Source organism: Myotis myotis, unplaced genomic scaffold (genome assembly GCF_014108235.1).
Source record: "Myotis myotis isolate mMyoMyo1 unplaced genomic scaffold, mMyoMyo1.p scaffold_m19_p_17, whole genome shotgun sequence".
Taxonomy (NCBI): Eukaryota; Metazoa; Chordata; class Mammalia; order Chiroptera; family Vespertilionidae; genus Myotis; species Myotis myotis.
Genome location: NW_023416321.1, coordinates 13363908 through 13388195, shown reverse-complemented (window position 1 = coordinate 13388195; position 24288 = coordinate 13363908). Strand labels below are relative to the sequence as shown.

At 41.5% G+C, this 24288-nt stretch overlaps 1 protein-coding gene across 1 annotated transcript; it reads right to left on the bottom strand.

Moving 5' to 3' along the window:
* Positions 1-118: 118 nt before the first annotated feature.
* Positions 119-24288, bottom strand: LRRC37A (leucine rich repeat containing 37A). Its single transcript, XM_036341445.1, has 15 exons — positions 22911-24288; positions 20334-20405; positions 19385-19456; positions 17305-17376; positions 16977-17057; positions 13021-13092; positions 12179-12253; positions 11193-11308; positions 8643-8774; positions 8264-8391; positions 7631-7735; positions 3510-3559; positions 634-688; positions 389-525; positions 119-282 (listed from the first exon to the last, which is right to left on the bottom strand). The coding sequence occupies exons 1-15, from the start codon at positions 24092-24094 to the stop codon at positions 168-170; spliced, it is 2466 nt and encodes an 821-aa protein (XP_036197338.1). The 5' UTR covers positions 24095-24288; the 3' UTR covers positions 119-167.

The window sequence follows — 24288 nt, the reverse complement described above, 5'->3', positions numbered from 1 at the left end:
CTGCTATAGGAAGCTGATTCTTCCCACCTCCTTAAGAAAGAAAAAAAAAGGATTTAAAAGGTTTTATTATTTGTCAACTATACCTCAATAAAGCTAGAAAAAAAATCACAAGATAATGAACGAAAAAAAAGAACAACATTTATTGTACACGTAGGTCAAGAACATTTTCAGGGAGCCTGAGGAGGGGCTTCGCTGGGTGGCAGGGTCACGTGCTCATTCGCTGGGCTCTGGGCCGCAGGGTCTGTAGCAGCAACCTTCAACACTGAGAACTCTCCACGCAACCTGGAGTGAGAAGAAGGCCAAGGCTTTTACTCCTGAAAGGAACAATTAAGCTCTTCATTATTCCCTCATTTTTGACAAGAATTCCAAATTGTTCCCAGTCATTTACATTTTGTAGAACAGCTCATCCTCAGTCGCCGAATCCTTATCGTGTAGCTCCTGTGCCATGCTCTCTACGTGTGTGGCACTGAGAGGTCTGTATAGATCTCTCAGCCAGAGCGGCTGCCTCTTCCAGAAACCACCTTCCTAGAGTGCAGACAGGGGCATATGAACTCTGTGTTCCTCCTACTTTGTCTCCCTGCCTCCCCCCCCCCCCCCCCCACACACACAGTACTTTATCCTCCTCACATTTACCTCCATCTTGTGTTCCGGTGACCGTCTCATATGCTGGAAAAATGGAAAAAAGTCCCTTGGAGGAAAAATGCATACCGACAATTAGTGATTCATGCCATTTCCATGTGTCTCACACGTACAGCTTTGGTCTTATTCGGACTAAATGGGTACCTGGGTCCGTACTCACAAGCAAAGTCACCACAGACCTGGGACCTTGACAAGGAGCCCTGGCATGCTGGGCTTCCAGAAGTTCTCCGTGTCTGTTTAAAGTGGCCCCACAAGGTCTCTGGGGAGACTCTATGTGGCTTGGCATAGAGTACAGGCAGGATTTTCAGTCCCACTCACTTTCTAGGCCCTTGACCAAGTGCCCTCATGCAGTGAAAGCAAAAAAGCACCACCACACTGGGCAGAAGCATGTTACATAGGTCCCCTGTAGACTGGGTCTCACATGCATCATTTGCTGGGGCAGGGTGCGGCGGGGGGGGGGGGGGGGGGGTGTGTGCTTTTATTTTGCTAGCTGCTTTATCCCATAAGTTAAACCACACCAACTAAATGTCCAAGTTCAACTAGCCAAGTTATCTAGCTTGCCGACTTTCATACTGCAGGCTGTCACTGATGAGTGAGTTGTGAAATCAGTTTAAAGGTCATAACCAGCACCAAGATACAAAATATTCCCTTCTGAATACAGACAGAATAGAAAAAAAATCAGACTGCATAATAATTTTGTTGTAGAAACTACTTATGTCTGTGTGGGATGTGTGTACCGAGCTGTGACATAAAATGTACCTCACAGCCCAAGCACAGTGCAACCAATGAAGAAGTCCCCAACAGGAAAGGAGCCATCTTCTTTCTGACACTAGTGTGGACGAAAGGGGCCACATGCTAACCTGACAAGCGCAGGGGAGGCCTGCATGGAGGTCTTGCAAACTCTAAGACCTAAAGTAGCCACAAGGATGGTCTGAAATTAAAACTTTAATTAAAAGCAATTATGGTGGGTAGTCTCGTCCTAGGCCAGTATCTTCCCTGAGGAGGCCAATCTTTACCTTAACTGAGCCTATTGTCTTTTTGCATCTATAACATATCCTTGAAATGTCAGGGTAACTTCTAACTTCCCTTTTTCCAGACCCCTGTTATGTTAATTGTTGACTGTTAACTATCCTGGACCTAACTAAGTAAAAGAAGTATGAGTCTATCATTTTACTCTTTATCCAATCCCAGAGGTTCTCCCCACCCCCCACCCCACCTTGCTTTCTCCCACCTTTCTACTTTGTCATCAGTGGATTTCATGTAACCCATCTACATCTCCTCCTTTGATTGTAATGTATAAAAATAGGTGAAAAACCACCATTCTGCGGAGCATTATCCCAGTCCATTGAGATTCTGCTTCCCGACAATTGTCAATAGTTTGGCTCAAATGAACTCACAAAAATTCTTTACAGTTTGAATGTTTTTACGTTAACACGAGCAGTGTGACCATGGAGCAAGATATCTTCCCTTCCCCCTTCTCCATTTCCTTTTTATTAAAGAAAAAGACAAACTATTGCCTAAGGCAGCGGTTCTCAACCTGTGGGTTGCGACCCCTTTGGCGGTCCCAACGGCCCTTTCACAGGGGTCGCCTAAGACCATCCTGCATATCAGATATTTACATGACGATTCATAACAGTAGCAACATTACAGTTATGAAGTAGCAACGAAAATAATTTTATGGTTGGGTCACAACATGAGGAACTGTATTTAAAGGGCCAGAGGTTGAGAACCACTGGTCTAAAGTCTCTGCCAGTTAAAACTGGATAAAGGGGATAGAGTCGGGGCCTGAAAACCAATAGGACGAGACGTTTTCCCGCTATTTTATAGGAAGAACCCATATATTCTACCTTTTCATCACCCTCGAAGGAGACACATCTGTCAGTCCCCTTCTATCTCAGCTTTGGCTGGGAGCTAATTTTGCAAAATCCAAGTAAAGCATCAGGATAAATAAGTATTCTTTCCAAATTTGGTGGGTTCCTCATTGAAAAAGAGGAGATTGATAAGTTCTAAGTTCTCTAGTTTTTTCTTTTCTTTCTTTCTTTTTACTTTTATTAGTATTTATTTTATGATGAATTTACTCCCAGCCATACGTTTCTGTTTCTCCAGTTTCTTCTGGGATATCTTTTTTTTTTTTCTTTTTCTGAGCAACCTCCTCTCTGGTTGAGGAACAATCTGTTCTTTTTCAGTAAGGATCACCTCAATGTGGCAGGGAGAACATATCTATGGGTTAATCCCGCCATGAGCTCTGTCAGTTCGGTGCCGCATCTTGGGAGCTTTGTTCACCTAGATGTGCTAAATGACCAGAGAATCTACATCTACTCCCTACGCTCTGCAAAAACTGAGCATTCTTTTTGGGCCCCCGACCCTGCCTCTAGCCCTACTCTTTGGCCTGGGCATATCTACTAACTCCACCATTTTAATAACAGAATGGCACATACTGCTTCTATAAAGTGACATCTTTCAGATGTTTGGTGGCTTTTTTTCTTTTCATTGATTTCAGAGAGGAAGGGAGAGGGAGAAAGAGATGGAAACATCAATGATGAGAGAGAATCATTGATTGGCTGCCTCCTGCACACCCCACACTGGGGATTGAGCCCTCAACCCGGGCATGTGTCCTGACCGGGAATCGAACAATGACATCCTGGGTTCATAGGTCGACACGCAAACACTGAGCCATGGTGGCTGGGTTTCACTAGTGTTCTTAAAGTGAACATGAAGATTTGAACCTATTGATTTGCCTGATTTTGTGGGGTTTTCTGGGTCAAGTGAATAAGGAAACATTTCCAGAGGTCACCTCAAGCTACTTATGGGAAGAGGAAGCTCCTCTATTTCTAAAATTCTACTTTAAAAATTGCCAGACTCATATTTACCTTGAGCTTCCTTCTTTACTTTCCTCTGATGGTGTTCTATGACAATAAATCTGTTTTGGAAGAAAACAACATCATGATTATTCATCACAATGACCACTATCTCCTTTGACTCCATAGTTCCTAACTTAGAATTTTGCATGCAGTTGGCAATGTATTTTATTGGCTATTTTAGAGAACATTCAGCAGATAATTCCTAACAAAAAACTCTTAGAAGTAGGAAAATAAAAGTATCTACCAGAAACCTACATAGCAGCTTTGTTTTAAGGTCAAGAACAAGAGTAGGATGCCTATTATTACTGTTACTATTCATCATTTTTTAGGAGGTCCTAATCAATTTAATTAAAAAAAACAAAGTGTTGAAAAAAGATAAAACATATTTGCACATGAGATGATGTATAACCTAAAAAGCCCAAAAGCATCTATTAAAATTTTATTGTCAATACTACAACAATTCAGTAAGATAGCTAAATCCATGCTCAAGAGATCAACATGCAAACCTCAAGAGCTTTCCTATATCCCACAAATAACTAGTTAAAAAAATGAAAGAGCCCATTTACAATATCAATGAAAGTACATAAAGTACCTAGGAATAAACTTAACAAACAATGTGTAAGAACTATGTGATGAAAACATTAAAACTCGTCTGAAGGACATTAGGAAGAATGACGACCAAGCTCCTGGAATGTTGTAAACATGTCAATTCTCCACAAATTAACCTTCAAATGCACTGCAATCCTATTCAAATTCTAAGATAGTTTTTAAACAAAAACTGCCCCCCCCCATGAAAAGACAAAAAACTGGCCAGCTGACATTTAATAGGAAACATGCAAGAATAGCTATGAAATGTATGGAAAACAAGATATCCTACTAGATACCAAAATATATGAAAAGGAATTGGAACTATATAGTGATACTGCTACTGGTACAGAAAAAAATAACTGGATCAACAGAACAGAAACCAGACAAAGAGAGTATTTTAGATCAGTGAAGAAAGAATGAGTCATTCAATAAAAGATTCTAAAACAATTGCATCTTTGTGTGGGGGATAAACAGTCAACCAGACTAAAAACAAAGTGAATGATAGACAGATTTTAAAAACTTATAAATAATAAGAAGTGTTATAAAAAGGACTTGAAGAAAATACCAGAGACTACTTTCATACCACCAGGTGGCAAAGGCCTTGTTAACAAAACCTACACCCCAATAAGCCATGAGAGGACTGACAGATATGGTGACACTGTCAGCACAAAGCCTACTCTTCACAGCCCATGCCCTCTTCTCCCCTTGACTGTTTATCATCTTCCTGTTCATTTATCTTACTCCTTTCAGTAGCTTTCACTGAATTTCAGTGTTTCACATACTCCCCAGTGTTTTTGTGTTTGAGGAGACAGAACGGTGGAGTAAGAAGCACAGGCTTTGCAGTCGGGCAAAATGGAGTTCTGTCACTGGGGCCTTAAGTTGATTTCCATCTATGGAAGAGGGTGGTACTATCATCCTCACAGGATTTAATCGAACAATATATGGAAAACTGTTCATCCTCTGCTTGGCATAAACTAGTGCTAAGTTTGCTAATGGTGCCATAGTGGTCAAATCTATCAAAGGGTTCTGCCTGTGGTATCAGGCTCAAAAAGCTCTTTCCCACCACTAGATTACAACAGTATTGCTTCTATTTTCTTCTAGTACTTTTACAGGTTCTTTATTTTTTTTTTACATTTATGTATATACATACATTGGTTTAAAGTGAGAAATAGAGATCTGCTATTATATTTCTCCCTCAAATAGTTAAGTAGCTGTTTGATTACCATTTATTAATTATATTTCACTGATTAGAATATTGCAAGATGACATTTCAAAAGTCTTAGGAACACATGGGTCTGTCTATTGCTGGACTCTGTATGCTACTTCAAATTAAATATTAAGTTGCATCAGTCCCCGTTGTGAAACTGACAAAATGCCTCATCTTTCTGCCTTTGAACGCTATCACTGTCCACATCCTCAAAAAGCTTATCATCTAAGTGGGGAGAGGAAATAATGAAACCATATATATAAATGTAAAGTTAAACTACACAGACATTAAATGCAGTACAGGAGTTTAAAGAAATTCCAAAAAAGCAAAGGGCCATAAGCCACCTGGAGATGTAGAGGGTACTGTCTGGGCAATGGCCAGGTACTTTCTTCCCAGAGGCCTTGGCCAACTGGTCCCCATGCTGGTCCCCAGCCTCCTAGCTTAGAAATCAGACTCTGTCCTCACCAAGACAGAACTCACTTCTTCCTACAGGGGAAGTCTGACCTTATCAATACCGCAGGATTAATAAAAAAGTCAGAATGCCAGATTATGACCTGACAGTGAGAACTACATCTGTTCCACAGACAGCATCTGTCTCTACATGATCAGGGAAATACATTCTGTAGAGGTAGGCCACCATGGCTCACCAAAGCACAATCAGAAGGCCACTGGTGAGAACAGAATTAGAACAAAAGGAATGAGCTGAATCCAGTGTTTAATGGAAAGGACTGAGCAGGGTCCATCTGTCTCCCAAACAGGCACAGCCTGGCTAGTGGGCCTGACTCTCCACATCTGCGGCCTGGGAGGCCATCTCCACACGTAAGCAATGCTGGGATGGACAGTGCTCATGTTGGTCTCCTCTTCCCCTTTCCTCTGCTTTTTGCTGACCAACCCTCCTGCCGATAGGCAGGTTTCTCCTTAGCAGTTAATATGTCCCATCAGGTTTTACTCAAGTCTGATGGACCAGGAAGCCATTTGGTCCTTATACATCTCGACTCTGCTCCATGATATGTTAACCTTAGTATTTCTCTCTTGGGGTGCCACTTATTATTATTATTATTATTATTATTATTATTATTAATATATTTTTATTGATTTCAGAGAGGATGAGATAGGGAGAGAGAGATAGAAACATTAATGAGGAAAGAGAATCATTGATTGGCTGCCTCCTGCATGCCCCACACTGGGGATTGGGCCTGCAACCCAGGCATGTGCCCTTGACCGGAATCGAACCAGGGACCCTTCAGTCCACAGGCTGACGCTCTATCCACTGAACCAAATTGGCTGGGATAGGGAGTAAAAATTGTTTACCATATTTTTAGGTTCTCAGGGGAGGGGGATGCCTCACTATCGCCCTGAAAAAAAATGGTGACAAAACTTAAGAAGAAGAGTAGGATCAGCGGGGCTGGAGTACTCAGGGAAGATTTCATGAAGAAAGATGAACTTGAACTGGCTTTTGAGAGATTCACAGGACTTCTTCAGAGAGAGCACAATACGGGGATTTTAGGTGGGTTAGGCACAAACAAAAGTGGGAATGGGCATGGTGTGGCTGGATTATGGTGAGGGGCTGCTTTGTCTGAATGGAGGGCTGACATGACTGTTGAAAAGGTAAATTAGATTGGATAGTAGGGTAGAGTCAAGATCCCCAGCTTAGTAAGTCACTCTTCAATGTTAGCAACCTGCCTGTAGGGAAAATACACCATCATGTAATTGAACAAAGGGACACAGGCAAGCGCCAGGAACAGGTGACTCTAACATGACATGCTTTAAAGAAGCCTGATGCAGGCTTTAGGTTGCTGTGTTTTAACGGAACCTATTTACACCACCATATCTTACACACTGGAGAAGAAAGCTGCTGAGTAAATCTTCTGAACTGACAAGATCATACTTTTATCTTTTAGCCTGGTCCTTTCTTCCAGGGTGACATAGCTCCATGAGGTGGAGATCCTCTATCTCTCCTCACTTCAGCCAACAAGGAAAAAAATCAGCGATAGAAAGAGAGTAATTGTGAGTACATCAAATTAACATCATCCATTTTGAATTGAAGAAATTTTGATATCATGTCAGCTCTGGCTTATTAAACTTAATTTTTTAACTATTCTTGTTATCTTGATTTCACTTCCACAGAGATCTCTGGGAGTGGGGTGGGCTTCCTTTAAAAATCCCTGGAATATAATTTGTAGTAAAAGAACAAAGCATTTCTCAGTGCTCATGACTAAAGAGGAATATCAAGTAGGAGTAGGTGGGAAAGTGAACTTGATTTTCAGGTTGTGGGTTCTGAATCTATTCTAAAGACGGAATATATTTTGGAAATCTGAATCAACTGTTGTCTTACCACAATGAGACAGAAAATTACAATAAAAATTATTGTTACTATAGTCACAATTATTGCCACGATGAGATTCTTGTTATAGCCATATCCTGGCACTTCTTTTGTGAGCTAAAAACAAAAACAAAGAACGTATTAAAGAAAAAAGATGAAAAGGAAAAAAAACTATTCTCTAGCCTATTCTAACTATTCCTTTTGTTGTTCTCAATCCTCATGTGAGGATATTTTTTTCATTGATTTTTAGAGAGAGTGGAAGGGAAAGAATGACCCTTACATGCGTGGGCCGATGCTATAACCATAGAACCACACTGGCCAGGGATAACTAGTCTTAACTACTACTCTAAAACCCCATTCTTTCAGGTGAATAGCTTGTAGGTTCTTAAAGAACATAGCAAATCTAATGTACTTTGTAATCTGAGCAATAGCATTTTCTGTACCATTTATTTATCTTTTCTCGTCTACCCTTGGAACAGTGGCGCCGTTCTCTAAATGAGCAAAGGAGGGGATCACTGTCTTAGCCCCTCCTTTGGCCAAGACAAGATTCAGATCAGGCGCCCTGGCCTTCCTGCCTGGGTGCTTTCAAGGCGTGTCCTAAACTGACTAGAAGTCCAGGCCTTATGTTTGGGGAGCTGTCCTCACCTCATGGGGCTCCTCCTCTTCCTGTTCACCCTGAGCTTCCAGCCACTGCTTTTTCCATTGATCCGCATCCCGCTCTGCCTTGGAGACAGTTTCTTCTTGCTGTTTACTGAGCAGCGTCTTCGGGGGGCCTGTTCCGGAAAATAGCTTCCTCAATTTATTTTTGTAACTTTAATGGTAAAATTCAGGTTTAAGAGAGAGATTCCCTCTGTTGTTTATCAAATGACTCAGGGACATGTCTCCATCTTGCACATTTGAAAAAGGAGTTTAATGAATGGTAATAACATTGGTTCTATATTTTCTGGATTTTCCTCCAAGAAATAGGGCAATCTGTAACTTGGTGCACGCATAACATCACTCTTATTAAAGTCTAGCCGCTCACGCATTAGGGATGGTGAACTCTCTCCGTTTCTGTCTGAGGATGCCCACTCTGGCTCAATAGTCAGCTCAGTGCGGGTGTCCTTCCGGCCTGGCAGTACTTTCATGAACGGTCCTTCTATAAGTAGTCCTTCATCTGTCAAAAAAGAAGAGACCACGTTTGATACTGAACGACTCACGGGACAGCTCTTTGTCCGTCCACAGCCATCCCTCCCAGTCAGATAAACTGGGAATCAGCAAATACGAGAGTACCATTTAGAGAGGAGAAAAATAAACCCAGCTGAAACCTATGATTGTCAACACAACAAAAGGAGACAAGGTATCGTTTTAAAAAGTGGTTATTTACTGAGAACATTCAATAGTATGGAACTATATTTAGGATTATATTTAGGATTATTCCATTGGTCCCCAAGGGCCAATTGCCACTTACTGAAGAAATGCCAAGTCTGGAAGACGCACTCAGTGAGAACCTGAAGATCTACTGTGACTCCCCACATTCAGGTAGCCCTCCTGTCTTGCCTCAGATGCAGAGGGGGCTGGAGGCTGGAGGCTTTTCACACCACACCACACCTCTCTCCACTCTTCAGGGAGCTTGTGTTCTTGCTACCATCACAGATGACCATGATTAATGCCCTCTGCTAGCAGGTCCTCATCTGGACACAGCCTTCTCCACTTACCCATCGATTCCTTAGCTTGGTCCCTACTTCCATATATCCCGGCCCCCATAACAGAAGGCTCTATACAGAAAAAAACACCATGTCCACTCTAGCTCTTTGCTTAAATATAGGCAGGCATCTGGGATATAGATTAAGAGATTTGCCAGGTCTGTGTGCCACTGTGGAATGGTCAATAAATCTATGGAATAATACTTGGGGAAAGAGCAACTTAAAAAATACATATTTTTATTGATTTCAGAGAGAAAGGGAGAGGGAGAGACAGAAACATCAATGATGAGAGAATCATTGATCGGCTGCCTCCTGCACGCCCCCTACTGGGGATCAAGCCTGCAACCAGGGCATGTGCCCTTGACCATAATCGAACCCAGGACCCTTCAGTTCCCGCACAAAATACCACGTGCGGGTGCACACGTACAGTGCGATTGAAACTTTGTGGCCCATGCGCAGAAGTCGATATTTTGTGGAAGAGCCACACTCAAGGGGCCAAAGAGCCGCATGTGGCTCGCGAGCCGCAGTTTGCCGACCACTGGACTAGGGTGAAAAGAGCAACTTTTGTCAGATGCCTACTTTGCTTTCATTTCATGTCATTTATTTTTCAGCTTGACTTGGGGAACCATCCAAAGCTTCTGACTGCATGAAGGTCAAATGTACCATTGTGCCGCTGGGGTTTTTTTCCAGAAAAATTACAAATATTGCTGGTGGCGGCGAGGGCCAGAGAAGGGGGTAAGGTTCCTGAGAAAGAGGGAACATGGGCTTGCGGAGAGCCCCAACTTGAAACCAAAGACCTGGCCCTAGGTGACAGCACTTAGCATTTTCTGACCTTGTTTTTACTCACCCGTGAAAGGAGATTAAAATGCCTGTTCTGCCCACCCTTGAGGTAAAAGGGAGTTATATAATTGGTCAACACATTGTTTTGAAAAATAAGCAACAGCATTATTATTTATGATGTGCCCCAGATCACTGACAGAGACCTGTGCTATCTGGGCATGAAAGCACAGTTTGGTGGTTATCAAGTAGGTGCCAAGAGCCTAATATGTAGGAAGGTACTTTAAAGCACCTGTGTGTTTGGTGGATAGAAAATCTTGTGTTTCAGAGCAAGTTCAGAGCTGGATGGTGTGAGGCAGCCGCTGGTCTAAGGATACAAGAGCCTTCCCATCCATTAGAAGGGCTGGGTGGCAGCTTCTGGGGATGCATCCAGAAACTCTCAAATTCCAAATAAAATAGCATCATTTGTATTCTTTTTTATAAAATTGCAAAAATAAACAAAATAAAGATGTATCTAGCCCTAACCGGTTTGGCTCAGTGGATAGTGCGTCAGCCTGCAGACTGAAGGGTCCCAGGTTCGATTCCGGTCAAGGGCATGTACCTTGGTTGCGGGCACATCCCCAGTGGGGCGGGGTGCAGGAGGCAGCTGATCGATGTTTCTCTCTCATCGATGTTTCTAACTGTCTATCCCTTTCCCTTCCTCTCTGTAAAAAATAAATAAAATATATTTTTTTTAAAAAGATGTATCTATACCCGTCCTACAAGGCAAAGGGCAATTGAAACCTCATGCCTACAAAACCAGTTTACAAACTGACACACTAATGAACAAGTTCTCATTTGTAAGTAAAGCACCAAGCAGAGAGCACAACACACACTATGTGGCCGTTGATGTTAACACCCTTCCCCCTTCCATTCTTCCCCCTCTATTCCTCTCTTGTTCTTTATCTGACTTTGAGCAAGGTGTAGTTCTTAGAAATCTAGGCAGTTGAACTCTGAATGAATGAATAAAAACAATGCAGTTACAGTATTTGTTTAAAAATTTATTATCATCGCTTAAAAATTAAAACATAAATAAAATTTTAAAAGTTTATCTTTGGGCAATTCAGACTCACCACAAGGTATGTTTTTCAGACATTCAGTGTCACAATGCAGTTTGACTGTCTTGGCAACCGTCTCAATATTATTTCTAAATTGGCAGAGGCAGCAGGTCAAATGGCTAGGTAAGATCCTATAAATGGAAACACAGAGAATTAAATTAGTGACAAAGGAGTTACTTGGGTTGGTAGACCAAGGCTACCACAGAGCTGTGACGAAAAGAATTGTTGGGGCTGCCCTGGCCGGAGTTACTCCATGATTAGAGCGTCGGCCTACACAATGAAGGGTCTTGGATTGGATCCCAGCCCCAGTCAGGGCAAGTACTGGAGGCAACGATGGATGTGTCTCTCTCACATCAATGTCTCTCTCTCTCTCTCTCTCTCTCTCTCTCTCTCTCTTCCTCTCTCCTCTCTTCCCTTCTTCCATCCTCCCTTCCACTGTGTCTGAAAATCAATGGGAAAAATGTCCTCAGGTGAGGATTAAAAAAATTTTTTTGAAATCAATGGAAAAAAATATCCTTGGGAGAGGATTAACAACAACAAAAGAGTTGTTTGGGTATATCGCCTGAGCAGTTTGGTAGGGATCAGCTGGCCATTTGCTACTCTTGAATATAGTAAATAGAGTGGAGGACAGAAGTGCCCAACAGAAAGATAAGCATGGTAGTGGGTACGGAATGCCTAGAATAAAGGTGATAGGCATTCGAATTGGGTGACACTAACAAGTAGTTTAATTCAGAAGTATCTCCTTTTCCCAACCCAAAGGTCTCACTTTGGGTTGAGAATACACAGGAAGAGGGAAGACTTCTAAGAAGACTCTGGATAAGTCCCCATCTTATGGAGTCCCTTCTCAATTCCTAATTGTGAATGGTACATATATTAGAAATTACTCTGGGCATAAAACACTTTATGTGGTTACCTGGCCTCAAGAAGCCTGACTTAAGAAAATCATAAAAGAAGCTGAAAGAACGACTAAGTGAAAATAAATATAAGAAAAATCAACTTACAATTTTTCCAACTGAGGGGCCATCATGAGGATGCTCACAACTGTTGTAAGTGACACTTGCGTCCTCCCCATGTCTCTGGAGGAGAAAGCCCAGACATGCATGATATAAACCCCGAGACAAAAGCTGTACACCTACAAAGACACGTAGCGCCCTAACCGGCTTGGCTCAGTGGATAGAGCGTCGGCCTGCGGACTGAAGGGTCCCAGGTTCGATTCCGGCCAAGGGCATGTACCTTGGTTGCGGGCATATCCCCAGTAGGGGGTGCGCAGGAGGCAGCTGATCGATGTTTCTCTCTCATCGATGTTTCTAACTATCTCTCTCCCTCTCTGTAAAAAATCAATCATATTCATATATATATATATGACACTTAGCAACATGTGAGTACTTCAATTTTGGCTTCTGTCAAAGCCAAAGATGATAATTTCAGAGAGCTCTTCTTGAAGAAATTTAAATTTATTTGTGTCATCAAATGAATGACCTTGGTGATACAATCTTTTTTCTTTTATTAAAACCGCTATCCTACTTCTCATTCTCTATTGTGCCCACCACTTGATTACTCTTTTAATACGTAACACACAACTTCTTTCTTTTTTCTTTCTGAGGTCAACAGTATTTCTACATGCATCTACATGTTCCAAATCTGTATGTGTTCTTCAATGCCGCTCCCTTCCTCTGTTGGCTGTCTTGTTCATATGCATTCTTTCTTAATCATTTTTCTGTGCCAATAACTCTTATCCAATCACCCAGTTAAAATGTAAATTATGACCTTTTAGTCAAAACACAAAGTACTTAATCACTGATGAAAGTAAGAAAGCGGAAATCATCTCATGAGCAATACTTACAAATATTTTAATGCTGGCAATTTAAAAAGATATGGATCGTGGACAGCTGTCAGAGGATTACGATCGAGAATTCTGAAAAAATGCAATGGAATGAAAATTGTCTACATTTTCAATAATTGCCATGAAAGTTTATATTCGTTTTGTTGGTACAAAACTTGAAGGTTGAAAAAAATAACTTTCTGTCTTTATCCATATAGATCACCCTTAGAAACCGTACAGGACTCCTTTTCAGAGAGTTACCCAGTTTTCTAAATGATAAAGTGAACATGAGAAAGTAAGAGGAGGAGGGGGAGGAGGAGGAGGAGGAGGAAGAGGAGGAGGAGGAGGAAGAGGAGGAGGAGGAGGAGGAAGAGGAGGAAGAGGAGGGGGGGAGGAGGAAGAGGAGGAGGAGGAGGAGGAAGAGGAGGAAGAAGAGGGGGGGAGGAGAAGGAGGAGAAGGAGGAGGAGGAGGAGGAGGAAGAGGAGGAAGAGGAGGGGGGAGGAGGAGGAGGAGAAGGAGGAGGAGGAGGAGGAGGAGGAGGAAGAGGAGGAGGAGGAGGAGGAAGAGGAGGAAGAAGAGGGGGGGAGGAGAAGGAGGAGAAGGAGGAGGAGGAGGAGGAGGAGGAGGAGGAGGAAGAGGAGGAGGAGGAGGAGGAGGAGGAGGAAGAGGAGGGGGAGGAGGAGGAGGAGAGGAGGAGGAGGAGGAGGAGGGGGAGGAGGAGGAGGAGGAGGGGGAGGAGGAGGGGGGGAGGAGGAGGAGGGGGGGGAGGAGGAGGAGGAGGAGGAAGGAGAAAAGCAGACTGCATACGGGGAAAACTGCTGAAGAACTTTTCAGAATGAAAACCCTAGAAGTGACTGTGCTCTATAGGAAATACTTTTTCTAGTGTCCTTCATAATTTAAGGGACTTTTCTTTCATCTCTAGAAATTAAAATAATTCCACAGTTTAAACCACCCAGTTAAAGACAAAAATAGGACTAATTCCTTGGTTTTGAGCCAAAGAAGGGATAAATCTAAGAGGACCCGGTGAAAGCCATGCTCCCATCACATACTCCCATGTTTACTCTTGTGTCACAGGCCTGCATCGTATGTAATCACCTGTTTACTTGTACGTTTTTTGGACCGTTAGCCCCTTGAGGGCAGGGACCACAATGTGTCTGACATAGTGCTTGACATTTACTAGGTATTTAATAAATGTTTGTTTAATAAATAAATGACATTTTATTTATATATCAATACAATGAACAAATTCATTTTTGACACAAAATTTCATTTCAAATGGTAAAATAAATTTTCTCCTCAATTCTTTAAAACAAAACAAATAAACAAAAAACAAAACAAGGAGAAACAGGATGAAAAGAAAACCTGTCTTTAGGTTAACTCTAAAGTTATTAGTGGCCTTAGCTGGTTTGGCTCAGTGGATAGAGCATCAGCCTGCAGACTGAAGTTTCGAGGGTTTGATTCTGGTCAAGGGCACATATCTGGGTTGCAGGCTCGATCCCTGCCATGAGGGAGGCAACAAATCGATTGTCTCACGTTAATGTTTCTCTCTGTCTCTCCCCCTCCCTTCTACTCTCTCTAAAAATCAATAGAAAAATATCCTCAGGTGAGGCTTAACAACAAAAAAGAATCATTAGTGTACTTTTACAGAATATTAGAAAGATAATTATCACAGCTAATACCAATTAGGCTGCTGGGCATCTGTGATGAGCATTTCACATTTAATCCCCACAGTAACCTTATTGATAAATATTATTACCCTATTTCACAAATGAGGAAACTGAGGCACAGAGAGGTTACATAAGTTGCCCTAGGTTATCAAACTAGTAAGAAGCAGAGCTGGAATTTGAATTCAGTTCTGACTTGAAAGCCTGTGTTTAGCCTGTATGAAGAAAAGGAGTTTAAAATAGTTGTTAGTTCAACCTTGATTTTGAGGCTACCGAACATAGAAATACCTTTTCAGATGTCATGTACCCATCTGGGAGAGAAAATTACATTTTCTCTTTTTATTTCTGTTTCCTAATCACCTCCCATGATTAAATATTTAACTAGCTTGCAGTCGTTGAGACTTTAGAGATTTAAAATCGTGTGTAGGTAAGTCAGTGAGAATGGTGGAATAAGGCTCCTGAAAATTCATCCCTAAAAAGGGCAACATCAAACAGCTGGCAAAAATAGAATCAACTTTTTCAAACTCTGGAAATTTAACCAACAGGCTTACAGGAATTCAGGAGACATTTATTCAAGAAAAATTAAATTAATCATAAGAACAGTGATCTGTATTGCTTGATCTCATTTTAGACCTTTGCTCTCCCTCCCATGGGTAACCCTGGAAAATAGTCCACATCCCCAGTACAGGCAGAAACAAAATCTCATTCCCAAAGAGCTGTCTCGTGGTTCCCTGGAAGACCTCACTTGAAAGACTTGTCGTTGACCTGACTGAGAGCTGCCTCTGCCAAAAGCCTCTTTCTTCAGGGGAAATGTTTTTGAAAACAATTACAGGTAAATGTTTTAACATGGCAGCTGCTGAGGCAATGTTTAACAGCACAGAAACACAAAAAATAGCCTAACCAAAAAACTTAAAAGTAAAAGCTGAGAAATGAGGTGTCCGTAGAGACTCTGAAGTTCTCTAACCTATGTCTGGAAAACTGGAAAACCATGAGACATATTCCTGGGAATCTAGAAAAAAACAATAGCGCTAATAAATGAGTTCAGCCAGGTTGCAAGGTACAAGACCAATATGCAAAAATTAACTATATTTCTATACACAATGAGTAATAGAAAAATAAAATGAAGAAAACAATTCCATGTATAATAGCATCAAAAAGAATGAAATACTTAGGGAAAAAATTAACCAAAGAAGTGCATGACTCATACACTAAAAATTACAAAATACTGTTCAAAGAAATTCAAGAAGATCTAAATAAATGGAAAGACATGCTCTGTTCACTGACCAGAAGATAATACTGTTAAAATGGCCATACTCCCCCAAATGATGTGTGGTTTCAAGCAATCCCTATCAAAATCCCAACTGACTTCTTTCCAGAAAGTGACAAACTAATTCTAAACTCATATGGCAATTCAAGGGACCCAGAATAGCCAAAACAACCTTGATAAAGAGGAACAACGTGGGAGGACTCACACATCCTGGTTTCAATACCAAATTTTGGGGTCAGTTTTGTGGTTTCTGTTTTCTTGACACTCGACTATTTGAAGTCAACACTAAACATTAATTGGTTTGCCTCTACTCGTACAGCTGTACCTACAGCTGTGGACAGACAGGATTTTCTAGAGCAATGCAGAGTGACGGGATGGTTTCCTTCCGAGAGCCGGGAAAGAAATTGGAATGGGGCTACAGCTATTATTTTTTTCTTTATATTTTTTCACACCACACCTTAGCATACACAGCCATATTCACTTCAGAGGCATACACTTTCTGAAAAATAATGTTCTGGGTGACTGGGGAGAGAAGGACCCTGTGGCAGATTTTTAGGAATTCTTTCTGCTTTGCCATTTATTAGTAAAAGAGACTCATGGCTGAGGAAACACCCACACCTTTTGCTCCCTGGAGAACTCTGAGCTAAACTTAATTATTTCAGTTCGATGTTGCATATATTTAGAAACTTTGCACATGAACAGGAATCAAAGTTCAATTCAGATGTAGAATTTCAAGGACCATTCATCTATCGGAGCAGCAGCACCACCGGGATTCCCATGACGATGCTACTTTGAATGTTATGTGCTTGGCGCCTTCTATTGCCCGTGCCAAAGGTCAGCACTAAGGAAAGCAGACAGTGCCACACATGAGTTAGACAAGTCTCTTGTTCTCTTTGTACCTTAGTTTCCTCATTTGAATAAAAAATGAAGGGCTCTTAAGCCATACTTTTCAGAATTCAAACTGGGCTTACATCCAGCTAACCAATCACTGTATGATGTTGTTACACATAGCTTTTTACATATGTTTATCTTCTACTTCACTTACAACTTGTGTAAAAACTTCATTCCATGCCAGGCCCGAAACGTTCCAAAGCTCACTTTTGTGATTAAATTGCAACCAAGATTTCTACAAACAGACATAAGCAAAAGACGACAAAAAGTATTCTTTCAGATCATTTATCTTTTGGCAGTGATTCTAATTTATATATGATAAAACAACCTCAATACTCCCTCCACACACTAAATAAATCTCTCTGTAGAAGAGATCTGCTTATATATGTGGTACATTAGATACAAAACAGTGAATAACCATGAGGTTTAAAATTAAGTTTTATAAAAATTATAAAAATAATGAAGTTATATTTATAACTTACATATATCGCAAAAAAGGTAGTGATGCAAATGTATTCCTTTCAATAAATTGTATTTTATTGCAGGATAAATCTCTAGAAAAAGTAAAAGAAAAATAGTGCCTCAATTAGCCACTAGATATCTAATTAGTAGGAATAATTGGTAGAGGTTAGAATGATAATATTGAAAATGCAACTTTAGTCTAAACTCAAAATCTTAGGAATTGTGATTTGAACCTTTCAGAGCCCCTAACCTTGCCCTCACCTCTCTCATTTTCATAATCTTCATAAATAAAATATGCAACTGTAGATCTTGATAGACTTTAAAGGTAATCTTTCCTGAGAGCAGAAGAATCAACTAGATAACCTTTTATGGTCCCATCAAATTATCAAATTTAGATTATGAGCTCAAAGGTTGTCTGTTCATATGTATTTATAAATGTATAATATTAAAAGAAATAGTCTCACATTTACACACCTTTCTGGTTTAGTTCTGTTTGTCTAAGCCAATTCAATATCAGATGAAATAAAAGATGCCTTTTCACATAACTTGAAAGGAAGTTACTTCTCTAATACTACAGAACTTTGAACTAACTCAGAATGATACTTTCTATTATATTAATAGAAATTCATTTTTTATTTTACATTGCTTTAAGAATCCGTGAATGTAATTGCTTCAGCTGTACAGTGGTGGGGCAACAGAAAACAACATGGCACTGAATTTTTACTTGAAAACACCCACTGTTGTCTATAGCTGGCTCTCTTATTTCCATTGATTCCACTTTAGTCCCTCACTTTTCACCTGGATGGGTATCACTGTTTTCTGACTGGCATTTCCCTCTGTAATCTCCTCCTTTCTAATCCATCCTGCACACAGTCACTAGATTAGCTCTCCAGAAGTGACTCTCAAATACCAGCCAGCATCACTTGGGAACTTACTGAAGATGCAAATTCTCAATCCTCCTCTGGACCTACTGAATCAGTAACTTTGGGGTGCAGCCTGAGATTCTGTTGTAGGCTAACGTTTGTCCTAGAGCACTGGTGTGATAACATGGTAGCTTGGCATTCAAAGCCTTAGATGATCTGATTCTAAATTCCTACTCTCTCTACTTGTACTCTACAATGTATTTTTCCTGTGTCTTGCCTTTCCATGTGCTCCTTTGCAAGCTTATTCTACCCAAGATGTCTGTCTGATGATCCCCAAGGGCCCTTCAAGGTCCTGTTCAAAAAGCTACTCTAGTAACATCTTTGCTAATCCAACTTGAAGTCTCTTTTCCCTCTGCTGTAACCAAAACCAATTGATAGCTCTCATTGCCCATATCTATTTCCTCGTTTTAAAAGTTATTTTTGCATCCTATTTCCTCTGAGAATAACTCCTTGAAAGTATGCACTGAGTCTTGCTCATTTGCATTGTCTACTATGTTAAAAACAGACATGTGAACATATGAAAATTCAAATATCTCTCTATATATAAAAGGCTAATATGCAAAGTGTCCCCTTGGGAGTTCAACCGGGAGAACAGGAGTTCAATTGCTCGCTATGACACGAGTTGACCACCAGGGGGCAGTGCAGAACAAAGGAAGGCCCTGGCTGGCAGCCAGAAGGTGCCAATTGGCCTTGATCGCCAGCCAGGCCTAGGGACCCTAACCATGCACGAATTTCATGCACTGGGCCTCTAGTTTATGAAATAAACAAAAATCATTCTTAACTTAAGTGTTGTAAAACCACATACACCATAGGTCCAATTTGATCATGGACTCTAAAGTAAATATAAACATAAGCAGATGGTATATGAACACTTATATAACAAGGCTCATATGGGTATGTATAATTACTTACATCAAATTACCACTTTTCCTCTATAACTGAAGAGTTTTTCTATCTGTATCTTGTCCATATGATTTAAAAAAAGAAAATGCATAGGAGATATTAAGTGCTAGAGATTGGCTGGAGCCCTACACAAACTTACAGAATTGTAGAATTTTATTGATGGGAGAAATTGTAGAGATAATCTGTTTTGAAACCCTTATTTATTTTACCGGTAACATAACGAAAAACTCAAATAGAAACAAAAACAAAACTCAAATAAATATAATTAACTTACAAACTCTGGAGGAACATCAGGCCTTCAAATGAATCCTTATGTAATTCTCTCAAATTATTTCCACTGAGATTTCTGAAAAATGAAAAGGTTATTTCTGGATCAAAATGCAAAATAACTACAACTATTTACTGCACAGAAATATATATGGGGTAATGGTGCCATTATTATGTCTTTTATTAATAATTCAGAAGTCATTCATGACAATCTGTTCAAGTTGAACTAGTAAGATGACACACAAACTGTCATGAAAAATATCAGGTACTTTGATGTAAATATTTTTCCCCAAATGACTTATGTGCCTAAATAGACTTTTCTACAAATCAGTATTTAAAAAATGAGCAAAAACGGGCAGGGCAAATTCAGGGAAGAAATACAAATGTTCAATACATATATAAAAGTACTTAAGTTCACAATTAATCAGAAAAATTAAAATTTATTCACCTATTAGATCAGCCAAAAACTGGAGACTATGCAGTGGTGAAAAGGTAGAGGGAAATAGATGCTGCCGTGGCCCACTGATTGGAGTGTAAGTTGGCACAACTTCTTTGAGGACAATTAAAATATATCAGCCCTGCTGGCGTGGCTTAGTGGTTGAGCGTCGAACTATAAACCAGGAGGTCAGGGTTGGATTCCTGAGTTGTGGGCTTGATCCCCAGTAGGGGGCATGCAGGAGGCAGCCAACCAATGATCCTCTCTCATCATTGATGTTTCTATCTCTCTCTCCCTCTCCCTTTGCCTCTGAAATCAATAAAAAAAAATTTTTTTAAAAGAGGGCCTGCCAAATTTAATTTTTAAAACAAACAGAAATGCAATCAATAGTGATTGATTTGGGACATGGAGGGGGAAATACCATTTATCAGAGTTACTGACCTCAAAATTCTGGACCAAGAAGGATCGTACAATGCAGTTAGTTATTTTTTGTATTCATTTTTGGAGAGAATATACTCACAGTTTTGCAACAAAATGGTATGGCTTCCATGTATCTTTATTGATGTAAGAAATTAAGTTTCCTTGCAAGTTTCTGTGAAGAAACAATTAATATGCTTGAATAAGTAGGAAAAGAATGAACAGAATAAGTAAAACATCATGGCAACCTTGTGGGGAATATTCAAATGCAGGAAATAACAGTCTTCCAATTTCCACAGCTATCAGCTTCCCAGTTTGCACAATTAACAAAGACAATTTGTAATGAGGCAGCTCCTCAGAACCTGAACTTCTCTTGGATGGGTAATGCCAGTTAAGACTTGGAATGCACTCTTTCTAAAATCTAAAATGACTTCTAAAAAAAAAAAATATTTACAAATTAAAAAAAAAATAAATGACTTCTACAAATCAATGAGAAAAGAATAATTCAACAGAAAAATGGCAAAAATTTATCATTATCAGTAAATAAACATAAAGAAACCTTATGCCAGGCCACACCACAGCTTTGGCTCAGTGACTCTGTGGAAATCTCTCCAGGTCTTAGAAGGATAAGGGCAGTCAGAATTGAGACAATTAATATGGAAAGCTCTCATAGACATATTTGACAGGGAAAAGCACAAATCACTGAACAAGGAGTAAAGTATTAATATTTTAGGGGAAAATGCAAAAAGAAAGAAAGAAAAAAGAAAGAAGGAAGGAAGGAAGGGAGGGAGGAAGGGAGGGAGGGAGGGAGGGAGGGAGGGAGGGAGGGAGGGAGGGAGGGAGGAAGGGAGGGAGGGAGGGAGGGAGGAAGGAGAAAGGGAAAGGGAAAGGGAAAAAGAAAAGGAAAGGGAGTAAAAGAGATTGGATGGAAGGATAGACACACAGTGGGAGAGGGTGGGATTTTCACATTTTATACTATCTACTTCTGTGACATTTAAAAACACACAGTGAGACTATATCTATGAATTACAAGTGTTTAAAAGAAGCTGTTCAATTCCTGAGGTTCAGGTTCAACCACTAACTCTGTGGGTGACTGAGTCTTTACCTTTAGCTTTGTCCTCTTCCCTCAGCAACAACGTACCTATTCAGTTTACAAACACATTTTCCAGGAAGGTCAGAAAAAGCCAAACACCTACCTACCTGCACCTCTGCCTAGGGGACATTGCCACTCCACCGAAGCCTTCTGGTTACTTACGCTCACCAATGAAAGATGGCCAAACTGAACTCATCTCCCTCACACAGGCTCTCCTTCCCAACCGATGGATGTCCGCCTGTCATATCACCATTGTTCTCATCATCCAGGGCAGAAATTTTACAGGGTCATATTTGATTTTTCTCTTTCCTGTACATTCCATCTCCCATCTCCAGTCAGTCACTAAACCTTGTCAGTTGTTCCTTTATAGTGTTCCCAGGGTTCTCTTTTTACTCCTATCACAACTACTCTGATTCAGCGCCTTCCCACTTTACTCCTAGATTTTGCTAGCGCATTCTATTTGGTCTCCCCGAATCAAGCTTTCCTTTCTAGATAGCTCTACGTATGGAATCGGAAATAATCCTATTTTAATCATCTGTCTCTCTCACTTGAAAACTTCCAGTGGCTCTCCCAATCTCAGTGTAACTTCCAAACCCCTATAGCTGAGAGCCAAGGTTTTTCATAATCATTATTTTTCACTGCTTCCCAAACCAATTCTTTACAACCAGACTGGTCTATTCCTCCAGCCATGCTTCTGCCTAGACTGCACTCATTAGTAGTTCTCTGTTTAACAAACCATAGCCATCCTTTAAATCCCAGCGAACGTTCTAGCTTATCCATAAAGCTTTTCCTGACTTCCACACCCCAATGACTATAGATTCTGCTGAAGTATTGCACCTCTGGTCTGTATCTTTTAGTACTTAATTATATGTTACCTCCTTTTTTATGCATATTCTCTTTCTTCCCACCTACCATTGTCATGTTCTATAGACAATGTCACACTTCTGTGGCTCCCACAGTACTTAGCTCTGGGTTGGATACAAAATGGGTGATACACATAGAAAGCCAGGAGGCAAAGATGAGTTCTGGATATAACTGAGGGATTTAATAATAATAATAGCTAACACATACATATGTTAGGCACTGACACAAGTACTTTACATATATTCACTCATCTAACTCTTATAACAATCCTATGAGATAGCAACTATCATTATCTTCATTTTACAGATGAGGAAATTGAGTCCCAACACTAATAAATGACCTCCCTAGGCTCAAATCTAGTCACTCTGGCTCTAGAATCTCTCTTCTTAACCGCTCTGTTTTATCACTACCAGTGAGATGGGGAGAGAGCCATGTTGCTGTAAAGAGGATGGAGCAAAAGTGGGAGGTAATTAGAGGTTAAGGACTAAAATAATGGGACTAAAAAATGGGTAAGGAAAAATAATATGGGCAATTAAAAGACTGGTGAAGGAGGAAACAATAGTAAGAAGGAGAATGAAGATAAGAAATAGTTGACAAACACAAAATAACAGAGTGTCAGTCAATGTGGGTTGGAGAAGATGAGGAAAGCCAAGGAAGACCTCAGGGAAAAGGCTGCCCTGTCAGGTAGGATGCAGAGAACAAAAGAGGAAAGGCAGTTCTTACAAGACAGAGAAGGTGCCCTTGTAGCTGTTGGGCTCTGGCACAGGCACTCTGCGGAGCCTCTCCGTTGGGCCGAGACCGATACAGGACAGCGTCCCATTGCTGCAGGCACAGAGCTCACATATGTTCGTGGTGGCACTCGGTTCAGTCTGTGGAGGAACTGTCTCAGAAGACTCTGGCTGCTGAGTTATTCGAACTTCCAGGTCCAGAGGCAGAACAGTGCTTTCAGTCAAGGCTGGCTGCAGTGCCGGAACAGTCACTGGATGTGGAAGCGGCACCTCAGGGTGCTTCGGAGGAGCTGTCGTCTGCTGCAGGGCTGTAGCCTCCAAAGTAGGCTGGGCTGCGGCCTCCGGCTGCAATGGAGGTGAGTCTGTCTCCTCAGGGGGCCTTGGAGGGGTCCCCTGCTGGGTTGGAGCTTTGACTTCCTCTGCGGACTTTGGAGGGTGATCTGAGACCTCCTGCCCAGTTACAAACAGGTCAATCTCCTTAGTGGACTCGGGAGCTACCAACACCCCCAGGCCCACATCTTTAACGTTCATACGGGACAGCGCGGGACGCTGAGCTTCACCCGAACCTACAGGTGAGACGGCCACCTCATGATGGACCGAAGGTGGAGTTGCAACATCTACAGAGGATTTTGGAGGCTGAGCTCCACCCTTCTGATGGACTGAAGAAGGGTCTACACCGGCAAGAGGCACTTGAGGCAGAAGTGAGCTCTTCCACTGGGTCGAAGATTCGACATTTTCAGCCGGGATGGGATGCTGATCTGGAATCCCTTGGTGGACTGACCAAGGTTTCAGTGGCTCAGAGGACACTGTAGGCCGAGCTGAGGCCCCTTGTTGGGGTGGGAACTGAGCTGAAGTCTCCGGCTGGGTTGAAGAGGCTTCGGCTTGCTGAGCTGGGGCCTCCCGAAGGGCTGGAGGGTGTCTCACTTTCTCAGGGGCCTCTGTAGGCAGAGCCCAGTCTTCTTGTCGGAGTAACAGAGATTGAACTTCTTTTAAGACATTTGAAGTCTCAGGTGGGGGGGTTTGCTGATCCAAAGGCCAGGGCTCGGTTGGGCCCGAGGGGATGGAGGTCAGCAGGACAGGGTCCAGGGTCAACTCTGAAGGCTGAGCTGCCTGGACCAGCAGCCACAACAGCTGCCACATACACAGGGGCCATGGGGCCCAGAGGTGCAGCCCAGACATGACAAGCAGGTCCAGGGCAAAGCGAGCGACCCAGCCGAGTGGGTCACAACGAGGGACTCAGGGAAGTGGGTCACAGAGAGCAACCCAGGTGAGGAGGGCGAGTAGGGCACGAGTGATCCAGGTGAGTGGGCCACAGCGAGTGACCCAGGCACTGGACGGAAGCCCAACAATTGGCAGCCTTGTCACAATTGGCA

Coding starts and splice junctions, on each gene's coding strand:
- LRRC37A (XM_036341445.1), bottom strand. CDS start 24,094: ATGTCTGGGCTGCACCTCTGGGCCCCATGGCCCCTGTGTATGTGGCAG. Junction 11,309..12,178: donor GCCCCTCAGTTGGAAAAATT/GTAAGTTGATTT, acceptor TTCCATTTATAG/GATCTTACCTAGCCATTTGA. Junction 8,775..11,192: donor TCTGAAAAACATACCTTGTG/GTGAGTCTGAAT, acceptor CTTTTTTGACAG/ATGAAGGACTACTTATAGAA.